This window comes from Phyllobates terribilis, unplaced genomic scaffold (assembly GCF_046119375.1).
Source record: "Phyllobates terribilis strain yellow unplaced genomic scaffold, ASM4611937v1 Scaffold_4__5_contigs__length_816908805, whole genome shotgun sequence".
Taxonomy (NCBI): Eukaryota; Metazoa; Chordata; class Amphibia; order Anura; family Dendrobatidae; genus Phyllobates; species Phyllobates terribilis.
This window is the reverse complement of record NW_027362764.1, coordinates 363489344-363510745: the sequence shown is the minus strand read 5'-3', so window position 1 is coordinate 363510745 and position 21402 is coordinate 363489344. Positions and strand designations below refer to the sequence as shown.

Here is a 21402-nt window from a genome sequence, read left to right as displayed (position 1 = left end):
TTGGAAATTCTACCCCATTGTGAATTTATCTACAGGTGTAGTGACAATTTTTACTCCATGGGTGTTTTCCAGAAACAAACAGCAGCGGATGTTGTTGAGTGAAAATTGCAAACTGCCGTTGTAGTGACCGGTGCGTTGTAGTGACCGGTGCGTTGTAGTGACCGGTGCGTTGTAGTGACCGGTGCGTTGTAGTGACCGGTGCGTTGTAGTGACCGGTGCGTTGTAGTGACCGGTGCGTTGTAGTGACCGGTGCGTTGTAGTGACCGGTGCGTTGTAGTGACCGGTGCGTTGTAGTGACCGGTGCGTTGTAGTGACCGGTGCGTTGTAGTGACCGGTGCGTTGTAGTGACCGGTGCGTTGTAGTGACCGGTGCGTTGTAGTGACCGGTGCGTTGTAGTGACCGGTGCGTTGTAGTGACCGGTGCGTTGTAGTGACCGGTGCGTTGTAGTGACCGGTGCGTTGTAGTGACCGGTGCGTTGTAGTGACCGGTGCGTTGTAGTGACCGGTGCGTTGTAGTGACCGGTGCGTTGTAGTGACCGGTGCGTTGTAGTGACCGGTGCGTTGTAGTGACCGGTGCGTTGTAGTGACCGGTGCGTTGTAGTGACCGGTGCGTTGTGCTTCTGGAGACATGCACCTGTTAATTAGGCGGGCTCTCATCGCTACAGAAATGCTAAACATGTGAGCGCTAAATGTGGTTTAGGCACACTGTGGGGCTCATAAGCAAGGGGAGCATTTGCATTTGGGAGAGCAGAATTTGCTGAATTTCTTCTGAGGGTGGGAGGAGCAATAGCTCTTTTCCAGAGCTTTTGTGCTACCAGTAACGTGAAAGCCCCTATACTTTATTTCCATTGACTGATGACTGACCTGAGTGAGGGCTTACTTTTTTTTTTGTGGATTGATTTGAAGCTTTTGTTAGGAACATTTTACATAACATTTTGGATCATTTATCCTGCGTTATATGCTGAGCACTTAAATCAGGAATTTCCATCTAAATCTCCGAGTGACGTGATTCAAATGAAACCCCCGAGGGATCTATTCACTAAAATGAGGCAGCAGAGTTACTCTGGATTCCGTCTGGCTTCTGTTTAGCGGTGGTGTTCTTTTCAGAAGTGCACAAAACGGTGGGTGACTGCTCTTCTTTGCACGCCTTAAAAAAACGGACGCTGCCGGATCGCAGGTCAGACGTGTCCGCGGTGCCTCCATCTGCCTCATTATAGGGAATCCTGCACTGGGGGTTCTTTCTGAATCATGTATTTCAGAGATTAACACGGAAACCCCGGTGTATGAATTTAACTGAGAGAAAAGTTTGCAAGACCTATATAATGCACACCATAAACAGTAATGATGCGTGAAAAAAAAGTTGTTTATTACATGTATGCAATGAAAACTCCCAACAATTTAAAAACAATTAAGAACAGCACAAGCTGGACAAAAATTCAAGAGGCGTATTATTGTGTGTGTGTGTGTGTGTGTGTGTGTGTGTGTGTGTGTGTATATATATATATAGTACAGACCAAAAGTTTGGACGCACCTTCTCATTTCAAGATTTTTCTGTATTTTCATGACTATGAAAATTGTACATTCACACTGAAGGCATCAAAACTATGAATTAACACATGTGGAATTATATACTTAACAAAAAAGTGTGAAACAACTGAAAATATGTCTTATATTCTAGGTTCTATAAAGTAGCCACCTTTTGCTTTGATGACTGCTTTGCACACTCTTGGCATTCTCTTGATGAGCTTCAAGAGGTAGTCACCGGAAATGGTTTTCACTTCACAGTTGTGCCCTGTCAGGTTTAGTAAGTGGGATTTCTTGCCTTATAAATGGATTTGGGACCATCAGTTGTGTTGTGCAGAAGTCTGGTGGATACACAGCTGATAGTCCTACTGAATAGACTGTTAGCTACTTTTTTCTTGCCATAATACAAATTCTAAGTAAAGAAAAACGAGTGGCCATCATTACTTTAAGAAATGAAGGTCAGTCAGTCCGAAAAATTGGGCAAACTTTGAAAGTGTCCCCAAGTGCAGTTGCAAAAACCATCAAGCCCTACAAAGAAACTGGCTCACATGAGGACCGCCCCAGGAAAGGAAGACCAAGAGTCACCTCTGCTTCTGAGGATAAGTTTATCCGAGTCACCAGCCTCAGAAATCGCAGGTTAACAGCAGCTCAGATTAGAGACCAGGTCAATGCCACACAGAGTTCTAGCAGCAGACACATCTCTTCAACAACTGTTAAGAGGAGACTTTGTGCAGCAGGCCTTCATGGTAAAATAGCTGCTAGGAAACCACTGCTAAAGACAGGCAACAAGCAGAAGAGACTTGTTTGGGCTAAATAACACAAGGAATGGACATTAGAGACCAGTGGAAATCTGTGCTTTGTTCTGATGAGTCCAAATTTGAGATCTTTGGTTCCAACCACCTTGTCTTTGTGCGACGCAGAAGAGGTAAACGGATGGACTCTACTTGCCTGGTTCCCACCGTGAAGCATGGAGGAGGAGGTGTGATGGTGTGGGGGTGCTTTACTGGTGACACTGTTGGGGATTTACTCAAAATTGAAGGCATACTGAACCAGCATGGCTCCCATAGCATCTTGCAGCGGCATGCTATTCCATCCGGTTTGCGTTTAGTTGGACCATCATTTATTTTTCAACAGGACAATGACCCCAAACACACCTCCAAGCTGTGTAAGGGCTATTTGACCAAGAAGGAGAGTGATGGGGTGCTACACCAGATGATCTGGCCTCTACGGTCACCAGACCTGAACCCAATCGAGATGGTTTGGGGTGAGATGGACCGCAGAGTGAAGGCAAAAGGGCAAACAAGTGCTAAGCATCTCTGGGAACTCCTTCAAGATTGTTGGAAGACCATTTCCGGTGACAACCTCTTGAAGCTCATCAAGAGAATGCCAAGAGTGTGCAAAGCAGTCATCAAAGCAAAAGGTGGCTACTTTGAAGAACCTAGAATATAAGACATATTTTCAGTTGTTTCACACTTTTTTGTGTATATAATTCCACATGTGTTAGTTCATAGTTTTGATGCCTTCAGTGTGAATGTACAATTTTCATAGTCATGAAAATACAGAAAAATATTTAAATGAGGTGTGTCCAAACTTTTGGTCTGTCTGTCTGTGTCTGTCTGTGTCTGTCTGTGTGTGTGTGTGTGTGTGTGTGTGTGTGTGTGTGTGTATATATATATATATGTATTACAAAAGATATATAATATGCAAACAATGACCAATAATCTGCATATTATTTGTGCAACCAATGCAACAGGAGAAAGCACATTAATGTCCAAGAATACGCTAGTAACAATGAGCAAAATAATAGCTCCAATATATGACTAAGCAGAATCAATTGTTTACCATAAAATTGATTATTAATCCCTCAAGTGTGTATCCTGTGGATCAAAAAATATATCCAATTAAATGTCTGTTCCAATAGGACATCAGCAAAATCAATGGTGGCTAGCAACAGAATAAACATGGATACTGTCAAGTTTAAGTAGGGAGATGTCAGCAGTGCACTCACATGTAATTCTTTGTGCCTAAACGCCAGCAGGTGTGTGCAATTGCCGCCGCACCATTAAGGAGGCTGCAGAAAGAAATGGCGCTTGTGCACGGACCGATAATGTGTGGCTGCCGGCAGAAATGGGCTACGTCCGCCGGACCAATAGAGAAACAAAATAAGCGTCGCGTGCATGCGCTATGAACTCTGAGCTCTATTTCCTTCCATACATTTTCTATTGGATTCAGGTCAGGTTATTGGCTGGGCTCTTGGACAACTCTTCTGATTATTCTTTTCACTCCTGTGTCTGAAATATTGCGGGAAGCAACTGGTCGTGGCCGGTATATGGTGAAATGATGTTTTTTCCTCTTCCATATTATGGCCCCCAACAGTGCTCAATGGGACCTGCAGTGGTTTAGAAATTCTTCTGTAACCTATGCCATCAGTATATTGCTGCAGTAAGGTTGTTATTCCTATGACTAAGGGCTTATGCCAGAAACACTTAAAGTTTTATCCTCATGATGAATCTGTTCTCTAATAAAAAGATTGATTTTATGGATAGGAGTGACAGAAAATGTTTTTTTTTCTTCTAAGGTTGCGAAGGTCTTGAGACAGGTTTTACCCATCATGATATGTTTCTTGTGTGGCACCTTGCTAATGAGACACCTTTTTATTGGCTTCATTTGAACCAGCTGATATTATTTTTCACTAAGTGGCAGGATTGCTTTCTAATTACCGATAAATTTCACGGTCATGACTTTCCATGGTTCTTGCACCTCTTTCTTCATGTGTTCAGTACTTTTTCTCAGCGTCATTATTACACATAACTCAATTTGTGGACATCAGTGCTTTGATTTCTTTGCCTGTGTGGATTAGATGGGTTGTTACCGACCTCTGGTGAGAATCGCATGTCAATAGCACCTTTAGAAATATATTTATTTAGAAAATTGGTGACGTGTTCAATACTTATTTCACCTGCTGTATGTAGATATATTTGTAGTTGAATGTTGGCAGTTAAAATCTGCAACTCTTCTCTTGGGAGAATTTTCTCATTAAATTTTAGGACACTAGAAATTGTATATATTATTTGTATGTGATATGTTTTCCTTTTACAGACCCAAAGACTCAGTCGACGAAACCATTATTTCCTATTTCACAATGCATCGAAATTGAACCCCTCAGTCAGAGAAATAAACTGCTGTTTACTGTATCATCAAATAAGGCCGAAGGTACTTGTGAAAAATACATGACGTTTCATTTTTTTTTTTTTATATTATTGTGGACTTCAATTTAATTCACCTTTTGAAAATTGTTTCAGAATCTACCAGCAATTTTGACCCAACTACAAATATATTTAAAAAAAAAGGTATGTATTTGATTTCAAGAAGATATCTGCTGTAACTTTGAGTCAACCTAATAATATTCACAGATTAAGTTACTTTCTATTACAGTTTCTCAATGTTAAATATTCACATCAGTTTTTTTCCATTATGCTGGATCCATTTTTGATGTGTCATTTTTTTACAATTCTTTATGCATTTGCTATTTTGTGAAATAAAACTTCTCCTACCCATTAAATAGTAGAAAATAGTAAAATAAGGATAGCACACTGATTACACCCATTGGTTCTGTTGTATGGTCAATGAGTAACATTGTTCAGTTTAATCAGTAATAAGTTTCAAAGTAGGATGCATCTGTTTTTTTTTTGTGAAGAGTTGGTCTGCCAAAATAGCAAGAAGTCATGTGAAAAGGCACATTTGATTGTAATGGCTCTATCCAGGAAAATATAACAATAAAAAATGTATTGTGTAAAGCTGGCCTAAGTTGAACTTTTCTTGATAATTAAATAAATAAAAGAAGTCCTAATTTAATTTCCAATTTCCCCCACTCCCACCCTTACTTACATTTAGCCACCCATGTAGCGAGTCTTGCATAAATATGACGCATGCGCCATCTCAAATGGCACCAAAATTCTGCTGCCACCCGCACTGCAGAGCCAGCTGTCAATCAGTGCTGGGGTGTGGCTACAGCCGCCACTCTCAGCAATGTGAGCGGTGACTGTAATTGCTTCGGGCGCGCTTGTATGACTGAAAACTGTTGGCTCCCAGTAGAGAGTTAATTTTTCTCCTGGGTGCCTCCATAGCGCAGTTAACCTACAGGTCAGCCTTATGTATACTGGTTAATAGCGTTATCTGATATGACAGGTTCCCTTTAAATAGGACATTTGTAGATCACTTTACTTAATGATCAACAAATATAGTCCTATCCCTGTAAAAATGCACTATAAAATGCTGGCCAGGAAGTGTAAGTTGCTGTCCTCTGCTCGTTTTCAGGTGAAATCCATGCTAAGTAAAAGTGGAGCAGAGACAGATCAGCGGAAATGGTGACAGGGCTTTGCATCTGCTAGTTTTGAGCTTCTGTACACAGCCGATAAATCTACCTTCTTGCTCATGTTGTCCATTGTTCCTTGCCTTTCCTCTTCTCCCCTCTCTGCACAAGATTTATCTCCCCAAATTCCATCATATTTAAAACAAGGTATTAACAGATGCATCACAGGTTATGTCCCTTCCTGTGTTGCGGGCTATAGATAGATAGATGTCTTGGCTGTTTCCTGAAACATGTAGGCCAGTTTATGGACGTTTTACATTTTTTATTTTTCCGTATATGTATGTATGTGTGTGTGTGTCGGTTCTGGCATTTAGTGAATGACGGAAAAATAAAAAATGTATGGCTCTGGGAAGAGGAGGAGCAAAAAACGTCCATAAACTGGCCTACATGTTTCAGGAAACTGCTAAGTTTTATCGGATCGTCTCTGCCTAACTTGGTATGTGCTCCAAAACCATTCATGAGTAACAGAGCTACAAGCCTGTGTATTTCATATTCTGATGAAATGTCTGGTACACGTTAAGACGTCCAAAGGGTCCTTAGATTACTCTATAATGATTTTTTAAGACGTCATTTCAGTGTAAGCAACTGCACAAGATCATAAAGTTGCAGGAGTGATGTCTGCTGTTGAATGAAGCCAACCGTCCCACAGACAAGGCAGAGATGGTTAATTATAATCTATGCCTTCCTGATTGCTATATACACAGCACTGAACAAGCGCTGTGTATACACTACAGGAAGTGCTAGCAGTGCTCTGACATCTGAACCCAGTGATCATGTGATTGCTGGGTCCTAACAGACCCAGATCAGCTCTGCAGTGAAACTTTAACTACAAGGAAAATCTGATATAAGAAAAATTATATTTAAATGTTGAAATGTCCACCAAAGGTCTTTAAAGACCTTATGGAGGCACAATATGTGGAATGACTGAATAAAAAAGCAATCTAAATCGCTGTTACTAGCTTGACCCCAGAAAAATGTGAAGAAAAAAACGCCAAACATGGTCTGTCTGAGCTGTGCAGCTCTACCTGTCTCACTGCTCCATGTGGTCAATCGGTTGCCTTGTGGACCATCTCGATATGCTCTGGCTGTTGTCAGACTGCCTCTAGGTCTACCATTGTCTGGTTTCAGTCTGCCAGTGCGGAAGGTCGGAGTAAGCTAGGGCACCCCTGTCAGTGCATGACCCCCCCTCCATTGGGTAGAAACCTCCTCGGTCTTGCGCCTCCACATGTTGATTCTTCTATTTCATAGGGCAGCTACTTAGTCTTCTGACCACATCGTTGTGGAGCTCTTATTTTTTGTGTCCAAGGATCCAAGTCTTTGCAGAAGCTTACTAAAAACAACAGTTGCACGGGTGGTAACCTGAGGGATTCCTATTCTTCCTTATGCAGTACTGGTATTAGTTTTTGCACCCCAGTGACCCCTGAAGGACGTCCCATGGTTCTTGTGTCCATCAATGAAGCAATCGAAAAATAAAAAAATTTGGTACTTCGTTAAATCTCCCTTGTAACCTTCTTTGGGGGACACCACACCTACCTTGTTGGGGGTGTGGTTTTTGGTTTTGCTGCTTCTACTGCTTTTGTACTAGCTGAATAATTAGGTGCCCATGTGTAGCATTTTAATGTGTGTCTATGTAAATAATGAAAATGGCATAAACTAGTGCAGGCCTCCACGTATAATGAAAAAAAAATATTTGAATTTCTGAATTAGAAAAACGTTTGAGCTTTAAAACTGCAAGTACTAAAAAAATATGATTATGTATATGTTCAAGAATGGGATAAAATGGTCTGATGTTGAATAGGTTAAAACTACCATGTGTTACTGGTCCGGGTGGTAGAACCTCTGTGCTGAGATACAAGGAGGGACCAGAGGGGTGTAACTAAGTGCCTACCCGGACTGACCCTGGCTACACGGCGGCTTAATCGACTCCGTGGACCTGGTGCCACTCTGGGACCGACCTCGTGTGAGAGCAGGCTACTCCCACGGGACTGATGGCCAGAGCCGACAGGCACAACAGATGAACACGTCTGGTAGGCAACGCAGGTAGACAGGCAGGCTTGGCGGATACAGCTGGTAGACAGGCTGGCGAGCACAGCCGGTAAACAGGCAGGCAGCACTGGGACCTGAGGGCTGGAGAGAGTGTTTAGAACACAAACAACAACTTTGTACAGGATGGAGGAGGTGCCTTAAATAGGGGCAGTCCTCCAGCCATTGGCCGGGGACTTTTTAGGACGGCGTGCGCGGCCCCTTTAAAAGGGAGGAAGCAGTTCCCGGGGATCTGCGCGCGATGCGCGCACTTCGGGCAGGCGCTGCGTTCAAACCAGAGGGAGGAGCCGGGGATGCCAGACCCGGGCCGCGGCGGTGAGTGAATTGGAGTCTCTGCTGGGCAGGAGGCAGAGACGCCGACACTACACCATACTTTTTTCGTGTTGTAAAACATTGGTATGTTCAGCAGATCCCAACTAAACTCTGCAGGTAATTCCTATTTACTGTTGGCTTCTTTACCTGACATGTGGACTCCAATTAAGAATTTAGGACAGAGCTATCCAGCAGGAGTAGGAAAAGGACAGTACTGCAGGAGATGTTTACTTTCCTTGTGCTGCCCTCTGATGATATTGGCACTGATAGACCGTGCCTTCTGTTAGTACGTGGAGCAGCATCACACAAGCCGTTAATGTTCTTAAATTGGCTGTTGTGTCTGATGCTTTATAGGGCGCTATGGCTAATTCTATGGTACACTATGATGTTTTTATGTAAATACAAGTGCAATGATTTGAGGTATAGTAGATTTCTGAAAAGGATCATATCACAGGTTACAATTGCTGCCACCTTGGGTGCATGCCCCTTTGTCATCTTTCACAAAATGTCAGCTGACTGAGTAGCGAAAGCTTCCTCTAGAAATGCACAACAATATAAATGTGTTATGTGTTTTTCTTCCAATAGACTCGAAGCACAGATTCTCTATCCTTTGATTTGCTGTGGTCATTTTTTCAGTAGGCATGTGATGATCTGACCAGTTCAGTATGGGCATGCATTCCACTTTGTATCAGTTGCTATCCAGTTGCTTTGAAGACATAGAGGTCACAGTGAGGATATTGTATACATGTATAGTGTTTGCCTAAAGGGGTTGGTTACTTTTCTTTGACAAATGTGGTGTTTGTGTATATACAGTAGTGTTCAAAATAATAGCAGTCCAATATGACTAACCAGATTAATCACTGTTTTTGGTATAAATTATATTATCACTAGTGATGAGTGAGTCTGTTCTGTTAACCCTTTCGGCAAGCATGCTCGGGTGCTCGCTGAGTATTTGCGTAGTGATCAAATGTTATGTTTTAGTCACTGTGTGTGCATGATTTGCGACTGTTTGACAGCTTTAATACATGTGAGGAATGCGTAACAAACATGGATTCTTCACATGTATTAAAGCTGTCAAACAGTCGCAAATCATGCACCTGAAGTTACTCTCGGAAAACAGCCGAGCATGCTTGTAAACCTCGAGTAACGAGCATGCTCGCTCATCACGAATTACCACATGTCAAACAATTTACCAGTTGGTTTAGTAGATTCTAAGAAAACCAAAAGACTCCGCATTCATGATCTGCATGTTTTTGAGTCTGTGTATTTGAATGAATAATTAATTGAAAGGGAGTGTGTTCAAAATAGCGGTGTAGAGTTCAATTACTGAGGTCAATCATTCTGTGAAGAAACAGGTGTGAATCAGGTGGCCCTTATTTAAGAGTGAAGCCAGCACATGTTGTACATGCATTTCTCCTTGAAAGCCTGAAAAATATGGGTCGTTAGAAAAATTGTTCTGAAGAACAGCATACTTTGATTAAAAAATTGATTGGAGAGAGTAAAACTTGTAAGGAAGTGCAGACAATGGTAGGCTGTTAAGCAAAAATTATCTCCAATTATTTAAAATGGAAAGCGAAACCAGAGAGACATGTAAGAAAACAGAAGACTACCATTCGAATGGATCGAAGAACAGCCAATATGGCAAAGGCTCAGCCAGTGATCAGCCCCAGGATGTTCAAAGACAGTCTCAAGTTACTTGTGAGTACTGTGACAGAAGACGCCTGTGTGAAGCTAATCTCTTAGCAAAAAGTCCCTGCAAAGTCCCACTTTTTTTTTAAAAAAAAAAGACATGTAGTGAAGCTGATACAATTTGCAAAAGAATACATCAACTGGCCTAAAGAGAAATGGAGAAACATTTTGTGGACTGATGAATGTAAAATTGTTCTTTTTGGATCCAAGGGCCGTAGACAGTTCGTCAGACGACCCCCAAACTCTGCATTCAAGCAACAGTACACTCTGAAGGCAGTGAAGCATGGTGGTGCAAGCATCATGATATGGGCATGTTTCTCTTACTATGGTGCTGGACCTATTTACCACATACCAGGAATCATGGACCAGTTTGCATATATTAAAATTCTTGAAGAGGTCATGTTGCCCTACGCTCAAGAGGATAAGCCCTTGAAATGAGTGTTTCAACAAGACAACGACCCAAAGCACACTAGTAAACTAGCAAAATCTTGGTTCCAGTCCAGCAAAATTGAGGTTATGGAGCGGCCAGTCCAATCTCCGGACCTAAATCCGATAGAACACTTGTGGGATGACATCCAAAATACCGTTTTTGAGGCAAAGCAAAAAATTGTGGGATGTAGTCAAAGCATCCTGGGCTGGACTAACAGTTGACAGGTGCTAGAAGTTGGTTGACTCTATGCAACTTAGATGTTAAACACTTCTAAAAAAAAAACTGTGGGTATACTACTAAATATTAGTGATACTGATTCACAGGAATGCTAAATCCTCAAAAAAGAGTACATATTGTGAGTTTGTAAAGACAAATGCAGACACTCTTTTTTAGAACAGCCCATTGTTAATTTTTTATTTTCTGTAAAGTAGTTAAAAATTATATATATTTCTCATGTTTTGAATTAGAAAACAGTGTGCAATGTTCACAATGCATGGAAATAAAAACTAGTATAAAGATTTTGTGCTTAACTCATGTTTTTGTACACACTATTTTGAACACTACTGTACATATGTATATATGTGTGTGTGTATATGTATATAATATATATGTGTGTTATAGTGTACATAAGTATATAGTAAACACGCGCGCGCACACACTCAATGCTCATTGCAGAGGAGTACACCCCATTAGACTTGTCAGAAAACCTTTAGTTTCCTTTCAGAGTTAACATTTTCTGTGGGATATTAAAGTACAAAACACTCCCACAAATAAGGGCCATTGATTGTGACCAAAATTTATTTTGCACACCCAAAAAATTTCCCTAACAAATTCGGTCAAGGCCATGTTACAAAAATTAGAACACCCCAATGAAAGTTTTTAAAAGCAAAGCTGAAGTTTAGACAAGAAAACTAGCAAGAATTCAACCACAGGGAAGTCTACTTATTCATTAAACAGGTGTACACAGACATTTGACTGTAAAAGTGCGTTATTTAACAAAGCACGAATGCTATCAGCAATGACACCACATGGAGGAGTAATGTCACAAGACATCTGAGAAAGAAAATAATTTCTTTAAACAGGAAAGATGAAGACCACAGTAAGATCAGAAAATCTTTACTTATCAGGCAGTCACAGTGACTCCCGAGTGCCTGCGCACTATAGCACTGCAAGGAAAAATGGGGCTGGGAGGAAAAAAAGTGCTGCTGATGTCAGCGGTGCATTGCGCATGCGCGGGATGTCAATGAAAAGAGTGCACATCACAGGGCCCTGTGACATGCAGGGGAGGGGAGGAAAATGCAGAATAAGCTGATAGGCAGGGGGATTTCTGGGCTTCCTAAACAAATAGGTGGTGATTTATTGTCGTCCCCCAGACCCCAAGCAGGTGAAAACCGATTTTGTAAAACTACATTTCTCTGCAAGCAGACCTCTACTATGGGCCATACAGGTAAGTATAGATTCACATTTCTATAACGTGTATGCCCATAGTAGAGGTCTGATATTTCTCCAGCATGCTCTCTCATCAAAACCGGTGTGAAGAATGCCTCTCCTGATGAATCGGATTCACAGTCGGGAGAGTCCTTATCAAGTTGTGAGACTTCCCAAGTTGTTGGTGAGACGCAGCAGGAGTGAAAGTTTTGACATAAGTGACTGTTGCAACCATAGAATTGATTGTGTTGCTTACAGTTAGTGGATTAGCAATGCAAATAATTCATTTTTTACATGCTACCAGGTTCAGTAAATCCAAAATGTAAGATCACTTGTGAACATCTTGTGGAATTTCTTGTGACTTCATGGTTTATTTTTATTATAAATTATTCCCATGTCCATTTGTTTTGATTGTGCTTTTATTTTTTTTTTGTTTTCACTTCAAAATCCAGATCCCCAGGTAAACAAAGAGACTCCCAGTGCAAAAACCACATTTGCCCCTCCTGGAGCTCAATTGCCACCAGGACCTGCACCACCAGTCTTGCCTATACTAAAGAATGATGTAGTGAAGACATTCTTTGAAAGCATCAAGAATATGGAAGTTGCTGAAGTAGTTACAACATTGAATAAAATAACTGCTACAAATCCTGCTTTCAAAGGTAAAGTCGTCTTGCATATTTAAATGAATATTGAGCAAAAACTGGGTTATTTAAACTAAGATTTACAGATGAGTCTCTGAACTTCGAGTAGTCAGGATGAATTTATTATAAAAAAAATAATAATGCAAGTTATGATTAATTTATTAGATGAGATGTTGATTCAGGGATTTATTCTGAGTGCCATATTTGCGGTTGGGGGGGTATTTTATTTTCTGCTTATCTGAAGTAACTGACATCTGCATGGTTCTTGCCCACCTCTGGACCAGCACACATAATAGGCTGGATTTGATGGATCTGTGTCTATTTGATCCTTATCAACTATGAAAATTCAGCTGCATTTAGATATTTTGTGCAATCAAACATTATTGGTTTATAACACAGCGTGACTAGTGTCCACTAGCAAATAAAACCTGAAACCAGACAGATATTAAAGTGACTTTCCACCCCTCCATTGGAAATATGAATTGACTTTTCTTAAGTATAGTCACAATTCCTTATGAGTGTTGCTCCTTTCATATTTGGGACTCGTTCCTCTTTCTCCATGTTCAAAATGGCCACTACAGATTTATGGGGTGGAGTGCTGTGGTAAGTCTGTACTTTGCTCCCACGCCTTTCCATTGATGTGGAATGTACCAGTGCTGATAACTGTTCTTTGTCCATCCCAGTGCAGAGGATGGGCAGGGAAGGTGTTGCTCCGGCTTACCACAGGGCTCCCCCATGCCATGCAGCAGAGGCTCGTTTTGACATGAAGAGATTGGTGCTCCGATATCTGATAAAGATAGTTTGGCAGCAGAGTGGTGGTCATTACATCTAGTGAATATGGATTATAAATGTATAGTCTTATTTGTAGTCTGAAACAGAGAGTTGCTTTAAACAAGTACCATATTACAGCATTTTAAGATTAGTAACATGAGTTTAATTTATGGTGTTTTATAAATTCAGTTCTTTATTTCTACATTTCTACTGATCAGTATTTTGGTTAATATGTGAGAGTCCTTTTCTTAAACAAAACTGACAAGCACCATCTAAAAGAATAAAGTCTGAACAGGTCCAAGCTGCTATGACTGCATATTATAGAACCTATCACCTAGGTTTTAGAGGAGGAAAATTAGAAAAAAATGCACGATCCCCCCCCCCCACCATCCACGTGTCTGCGCGGTCCCCCCCCACCATCCACGTGTCTGCGCGGTCCCCCCCACCATCCACGTGTCTGCGCGGTCCCCCCCCACCATCCACGTGTCTGCGCGGTCCCCCCCCACCATCCACGTGTCTGCGCGGTCCCCCCCCACCATCCACGTGTCTGCGCGGTCCCCCCCCACCATCCACGTGTCTGCGCGGTCCCCCCCACCATCCACGTGTCTGCACGGTCCCCCCCACCATCCACGTGTCTGCACGGTCCCCCCCACCATCCACGTGTCTGCGCGGTCCCCCCACCATCCACGTGTCTGCGCGGTCCCCCCACCATCCACGTGTCTGCGCGGTCCCCCCCACACACCATCCACGTGTCTGCGCGGTCCCCCCCACACACCATCCATGTGTCTGCGCGGTCCCCCACACACACCATCCACGTGTCTGCGCGATGTGTCCCCCCCCACCATCCACGTGTCTGCGCGGTGTGTCCCCCCCCACCATCCACGTGTCTGCGCGGTGTGTCCCCCCCCACCATCCACGTGTCTGCGCGGTGTGTCCCCCACCATCCACGTGTCTGCGCGGTGTGTCCCCCCCCCCCCCACCATCCACGTGTCTGCGCGGTGTGTCTCCCCCCCCCCCCCACCATCCACGTGTCTGCGCGGTGTGTCTCCCCCCCCCCCCCCACCATCCACGTGTCTGCGCGGTGTGTCTCCCCCCCCCACCATCCACGTGTCTGCGCGGTGTGTCCCCCCCCCCCCACCATCCACGTGTCTGCGCGGTGTGTCCCCCCCCCCCCCCCCACCATCCACGTGTCTGCGCGGTCGTCCCCCCCACCATCCACGTGTCTGCGCGGTCGTCCCCCCCACCATCCACGTGTCTGCGCGGTCCCCCCCTCCACCATCCACGTGTCTGCGCGGTCCCCCCCTCCACCATCCACGTGTCTGCGCGGTCCCCCCCTCCACCATCCACGTGTCTGCGCGGTCCCCCCCTCCACCATCCACGTGTCTGCGCGGTCCCCCCCTCCACCATCCACGTGTCTGCGCGGTCCCCCCCTCCACCATCCACGTGTCTGCGCGGTCCCCCCCTCCACCATCCACGTGTCTGCGCGGTGTGTCCCCCCCCCTCCACGTGTCTGCGCGGTGTGTCCCCCCCCTCCACCATCCACGTGTCTGCGCGGTCCCCCCCTCCACCATCCACGTGTCTGCGCGGTCCCCCCCTCCACCATCCACGTGTCTGCGCGGTCCCCCCCTCCACCATCCACGTGTCTGCGCGGTCCCCCCCTCCACCATCACACTGCACACACAAAAAAAAATAATGATTCTGTCCCCTGTCCTATTCACTGCTCTCCACTCCCATAGTTCCTCCCACCTATAGGCGCTGGCTTTAGAGCATAGTGGTGGGAGGGACTATGGGGAGCAGTGAATATTAATTTTCTTTAACAGCAGGCACAGTGTTAGCTGCTGCCTGCCTCCTGTGACCAGCTCTGCTGCCGCTCCCCCGCCCTTCCCCCATACACAGCTGGACAACAATAAGACTTTAAGACACACACCCCCACTTGCCTCCAAAATTTGGAGGAAAAAAGTGCAGTTTATTGTCCGAAAAATATGGTACTTAAAAAGACAGGTAGCTTGGCGCATAAATTGGCCAGCACTTGTGTGCACCCATTTGCCATGACAATCCAACCTCTCTCTGGTAGGACCCTAAACCTAAAATGTATCAAACATGCCTGTCCTGGGCTAAAAGCCTGTCATTTTCTAAATGATACAGTTTAAATTTAACTAAAGGTAAGATTATCAGGTTATTCTCTGCATTAATAGCTGGATCCATTTTTTTGCTCTCAAATGAGCAGAAATACAGCATACATACATATAGGTTCTATTCCAAGAATAGAAAAAAATAACTATATGAATGTTATCATAAATAAACTCCTAAATACTTTTATTTAGCAAATTAAAATTGATTTTTTTTCCTAGAGTGGTAATCACTATAGAATTAAAATGTCCACTGCCTTGTTACATCCAGAAACCTGCCTGGATTGTTAGAACAGGAGCCAGTGAGCATGTGCAGTAGGACGCTCCTCCTGTAACCAGAGTATACATATACCATGTACTGTACTCAGAAAGATGGGGTGGCCAAACAGTCTCTGCCTACATTTACACTGCTGGTATCTCCCTTATTAGGTCCAACAGGTGCACATTTTCCTACACATGAAGAGGCAGAGTTCACTACGATTGTGATTTGCTGATTTAAAAGTATTTAGAAATGAATTTATAATATTTCCTTTTTTTTTTTTTTTTTTTTTTTTTCTATTTTTGGAGAACCCGAAAAACCCTAGCAAACCCAAAATCAAACTGTAATTATCCTATAACAGGGACTAGTGAAAAATCAGCAAAATAAATAGCATGGTAAGAGATAATAGATTTTGGAATCCCCCACCCAAAGGTCTTTTTTATTTATTCTTCTTAAGGACATAATGTGTGAAAAAAATACAATTTAAAAATAAAACACACACATTTTAAAGACTTTTTTTTCAGCTTACACCCCCGCACTACTTCCCGAAAGAGCAAAAAGGAATATAAAAACATAAAATTAGCCCCATGTGTCAAAATTCTTTCAAGCTGGTCAAACTGCATGTAAAAAAATATGTCTGGTCAGTAACAGGGGTCCTGGACTGCTTAATTACCTGTGTGTTTTGGAGGAAGGGTAGCAAAACATCTGACCAGACCTCTGAACAATTGCTATAATTGAAAGCTCTAGAGTGAGGGATTCTGGTTGTTTCCAATACAATTCACTACGTTATGTGCCATACATTTAAAGAATTTGTGTAATTACACAACCCGTCAGACATTGCACATAGAATACCGACAGTCAGTTGTGTCTAGAAAGTTCCAAAGAAATAAAGAAGCTCATAGGATATAATGATAGACACGCAGCGATTTTACGGTAATCTTTTTTTTTTTTTTTTTTTTAAATGAACTATTTTCGCATATTAACATTGGAATTAGTTTCTTTTTAAAGCTAGGGAGTTCTACATTTATAATTTGTTTAATGTTTTATTTGTTTTAGGAATTCATGTCCCAAGCCTTGTACGCTATTTAACGGAAACTGGAAAACTGAAATCGGGAAAAAGTATGCAACAGCAGACCCAATGAAAGAGAGCAGTCTTTAGTATGTTTGTATAATATCCTGTAACATATTTTGCTATTTGGCCTCAAGTTTGAAAATGTTGCAATGAACCTGTCTTGTAATTAACTGTAAATACATACTTATTTTTTATAAAACTACTTAATTGATGTAAGGATTTTTTTTAATGTTTCATGATTTTTCCTTGCTGAGGATTCATTTTCTGTAAACAATGTTTTGTACAATTATGATAGACTTCATTTATGTATTGAAAACAAGTAGTGGGTCTGCCAGTGAAATGATGCTCACATTTATATGTTCCTCTGGATATTAGAACCAGTAGAAGCCAATTAAAGAAGAACTCCCAAGAAATGTTTTATTCCTTAAACCTAAATACGTTTATAGTGTAAGTGCAATAAAATACTCTTCTTCGGTTTCCACTGTCACTCCAGTTTTCTTCTCGCTTACGTGACTGAAATTCCGACTCACTGGAACACAAAGGAGTATATAAAAGTGACTTCTATTTCACACAATGTAAGGGCTCTGTCACACCTCAGTATCTCCGTTACATGTGACTGTTTCCAAACGTACTGGAGACACACACACATAGACCCACTCAAATCTATGGGTCTGCACACGTCATTGTGTTTTCACAGACTGTGTCTGTGTGCAAAATACGCTGACATGTCCGTTTTTTACATGCTGCACGGACCGGGTGTCATTCTTGTGACACTTACCGGCGCCTCGGAATCAGCGGTACAGTTCACGCTGTTCCCAAGCGCCAGGTGCTGAATGCTGCACACATCATTGTTCCCTGCTGACGCTGCGATCAGCACCAGCAGGGAATAATGATGCTAGTAGTACTCTGTTCTCGTAGTGTCTAACTGTAAAAATAAGAATAAAATAAATAACCTTATACTCACCTGTCCTAAGTGTCCCCCGCTGTAATCCATGCAACCACTCACGCCAAGGAACCAGGGAGAATGACAGGACACTGCTCGCTGCAGGAGTCACTCACTGAGCTCAGCTTTGGGGCCCGCTCACTGCAGGAGTCATTGTCCTCGGCCTGATCGGTCGCAAGGATTACTGCAGGGGACACTTAGGACAGGTGAGTATAAGGTTTTTTTTATTTTATTCTTTTACAGTTCATTCTTATTTTTATAGTTGGACACTGTGGGCAGACTACTACTCTCATCATTATCGCAGCGTCGGCAAGGGACTATGATGAGGTCAGGGTTCAGCACCCGGCACTTGGGACCAGCGCTAACTGGTACGCTGATTCCCAGGCGCCGGTACATATGCTTCTGATGCGGCACACAGGTGCACACTGACATTTCTCCGATACTGGTTTCTCCAGTACCGGAAATATCAGGATGTGGGAAAGAGCCCTAAGTCTATGGAGCGTCTGTATGAGGTTCCATAGAGTTACATTGCATGGCCATGTTCACACGTTCAGTATTTGGTCAGTAATTTACCCTAGTATTTGGAAGCCAAAACCAGGAGTGGGTGAAAAATGCTAACGTGGTGCACATATTTCTATTTTCTTTTCCTCTGATTATTCCACTTCTGGTTTTTGGCTTACAAATACTGATGTAAAATACTGAACATGTGATCTTTGCCTTCGAGCGACTTCTAGTTCTCACACAAACCCCTGTGTAACCTGGTGATACGAAATTTCAGGCACATGAGTCAGAGGGGGACTGTAGCGGCATTGGAATCCAGGGAAGAGTGCGAACGGTACATATCCATATGCAAGCATGTGCAGACAGAATGTTTTTGAGGCGTTCTAAAAAATTTTTTTTTTTTATAAGGACAAACTGTTTCAGACTTCAAAACTATTGAAAAGACTTAAAAAAAAAAAAAAAAAAAAAAGAAGAAAAAAACCCTTATGAACAGCAAATGAAGTTAGCGATTACAGGAATAAGAATCTTTCAAGCATCTTATCAAATTATTTTGCCTTTTTTTGCAATGTATCCGCTCAAAATAAAAAAAAACCTCAAACGCCATCTGCACATGGCTTAAGATACTTTTTGTTAAATATTAGCCCAACCAGTCTTAATTAAAATTTGGATTTCTCAGCAGTTTTAATCATTAAATATTTACTAAGATCACAGGGAGAATATTTTTAGATTATAAATTGCTCTTATAAGGCTGTGTGCCCACAATGCGTTTTTTAAGCGTTTCCGCAGCGGCAAAAACGCTGCAGAAACGCTTGGTAGAAGGCCTGCCATGTCCCCCAATGATAATCCGCATGTGCTGTGCACATGCTGTGGAAATTTCCGCTGCGGATTATCATTGCGGAAAAAAACGCAGCACTACCAATTATTTTGCGGAAGTGTTGCGTTTTCGCCACCATTGACTTGCATTAGAACGCGCCAATTCCGCATCTGTACTTGCGTAATTGGCGCGTTCTAATGTGCGGATGGTACTCGGGTGTGGAAGACAGGAAACTCTCCTCCACACCCAGGTACCTTTAAAAGCTGTAAAAAAAAAAAGAATAAAATAAAAAATAAAGATTATATTCACCTTCCGATGGCCCCCGGACTCCTTCCCTGTGCTGGCTGCCGACAGATCGCGCAGGACTGAAGGATCTGCGGTGACGTCACAGTCATGCGATCTGCCGGCAGCCAGCACAGGAGCGCAGCAAGTCTCGGGGGCCATCGGAAGGTAAGTTTAGGTTCATTTTTTTATTTTTAACCATTCTCTCGGGTCACACTATATAAATCCATGCCGGTTGCATGGATTTATATAGTGTGACCGAGTTTTCAAGCACTTTCCAAGTGATGCTAAAATCGCTGGGAATGCGCTTGACACCCGCATGCGGAAATGCCAGTGAAGAACGCTTCATTTCCGCATGTCCCTGGCAGGAAAACGCATGTACAATCCGCATGCGTTTTTTTCTGCCAGGGAGATGCAAAAACGCTCAGGAAAAAATCCTGAGCATTTCTGCCTCGTGGGCACATAGTCTAAAGCTATTAACTAGTTTTGAGCGAGTATGCTCAGGCCGAGCTTCGAGTATTTACAGCTGCTCGGTGATATGTTTGAATCACACCCGTGTGCATGACTTGCAACTGTTTGACCGCTTTATTACATGTGAGGAATGTGTAAGAAATAGACATTCCTCCCATGTATTAAAACTGTCAAACAGTCGCAAATCATGCACACGGGAGCGATTCAACCATATCACAGAGCAGCTATAAATACTCGGAGCTCGGCCCGAGCATACTCGGCGAAAGGGTTAACAGAACATACTCGCTCAGCACTACTATTAACCCCTTAACGATACGCTTTAAAACGGCGGTCGTTAAGGGGCCTTCTTCCCTCATTGCCATTTTAAAATGGCGATTGAAAACAAGGGAATAGCGCTGCCTAGCGGCAGCAATTCCTGCAGGTGCCCATGTCGGTTTTGTGACCAATCGGGGCCGATTAACTCCTTTAATACTGCTGTCAATCGCGACAGCGGTATTTAAGCTGTTACAAGCGGGTCACAAGACCCCCCTTAATAACAATCAGATCCCCACATTAAGAATCGCGGGTCCCGATGGTTACCATGGTGCCCTTAGGTCATGTGATGACCTCAGGATACAGTGGACTGGGAGATCCAGCAATAAGCTGGGTCTCCCAGGCTGAGTCAGTGACTCACTTACTGTTCTCATACACTGCAGTACACAAGTACTGCAGCGTATGAGATCAGCAATCAGTGAAAATTGTTCAAGTCCCACAGTGAAAAAGTAAAAAAAGTGAAATAAAATATGAAAAAAAAAACACAAAAAAGCGCACGCAAACCACTAAAATCCATTTCGGCACTCAAAACGCAGCATTTGTGATTAAAACAAAAACAAACAAAAAAGTACACATAACTGGTATTGCAGCGTCCGGAACAACCTGCTCTAGAACACTGGCACATTTATTCCATTTGGTGAACGTTGAAAGAAAAAATATGCCAAAAATTACGCTTTTTTCGTTATACGGACTCTCATAAAAAAAAAAAGTGTATAAAAAGCAATCAAAAAGTCCTATGTAAAAAATATGGTATAAATGAAAACTCCAAACCATCCCATAAAAAACCAGCCCTAATATGGCTCATTAGGCAAAAAAATAAAAAGTTACAGCTCTCCGAATAGGATTATGCAAAACAAAATTCATTTTTGTAAAATATTGTTTTTAGTGTATAAAAATAGCAAATCCTAAAAAAACAATATAAGTCTGGTATCTCTGTAATTGTACAGACACGACAATCAAATCTGTCTTATCACTTTTACCGCACGGTGAACGGCGCAAAAAATATAAAAAAAAAAAATACCTAAATTGCTGTTTTTTGTTCATTCTGTGTCTGAAAACTCTGAAAAAAAAAGCAATCAAAATATATTGTGTACTCCAAAATGGTAACAAAAAAATCTGCAACTCGTCCCACAAAAAATAAACCCTCATACAATTCTGTTCACCAAAAAAGTTAGTGTGCTCAAAATATAGTGACGAAAAAAATACTTTTTATAAAAAAAGCATTTTAACTGTGACCGCAGCGAAACCTAAAAAAACCGATATAAATCTGTAATCGCACCGACCCAAAAAATAAATAGGCCTTATCACTTGTACCGCACGGTGAACTGCGCAAAAATAAAAATAAGTACTATTCTGGTACTGCTGTCTATTTGTTCATTCTGCCTCCCAAAAATGGGAATAACATTTATC

General features: G+C 42.5%; 1 protein-coding gene across 4 annotated transcripts in view; it reads left to right on the top strand.

Annotated features, from left to right (window-relative positions):
- The window catches only part of LOC141265406 (uncharacterized), a 124645-nt gene extending 107501 nt beyond the window's left edge, over positions 1–17144 (top strand). For all 4 annotated transcript variants that reach the window (XM_073678462.1, XM_073678459.1, XM_073678461.1 and 1 more), the window contains exons 16-19: positions 4623–4736; positions 4826–4873; positions 12250–12456; positions 16654–17144. In XM_073678462.1, coding sequence (XP_073534563.1) covers positions 4623–4736; positions 4826–4873; positions 12250–12456; positions 16654–16739 — 455 coding nt within the window. In that variant the 3' untranslated portion in view covers positions 16740–17144. The remainder of the gene's footprint in view (positions 1–4622; positions 4737–4825; positions 4874–12249; positions 12457–16653) is intronic.
- Positions 17145–21402: the final 4258 nt, after the last annotated feature.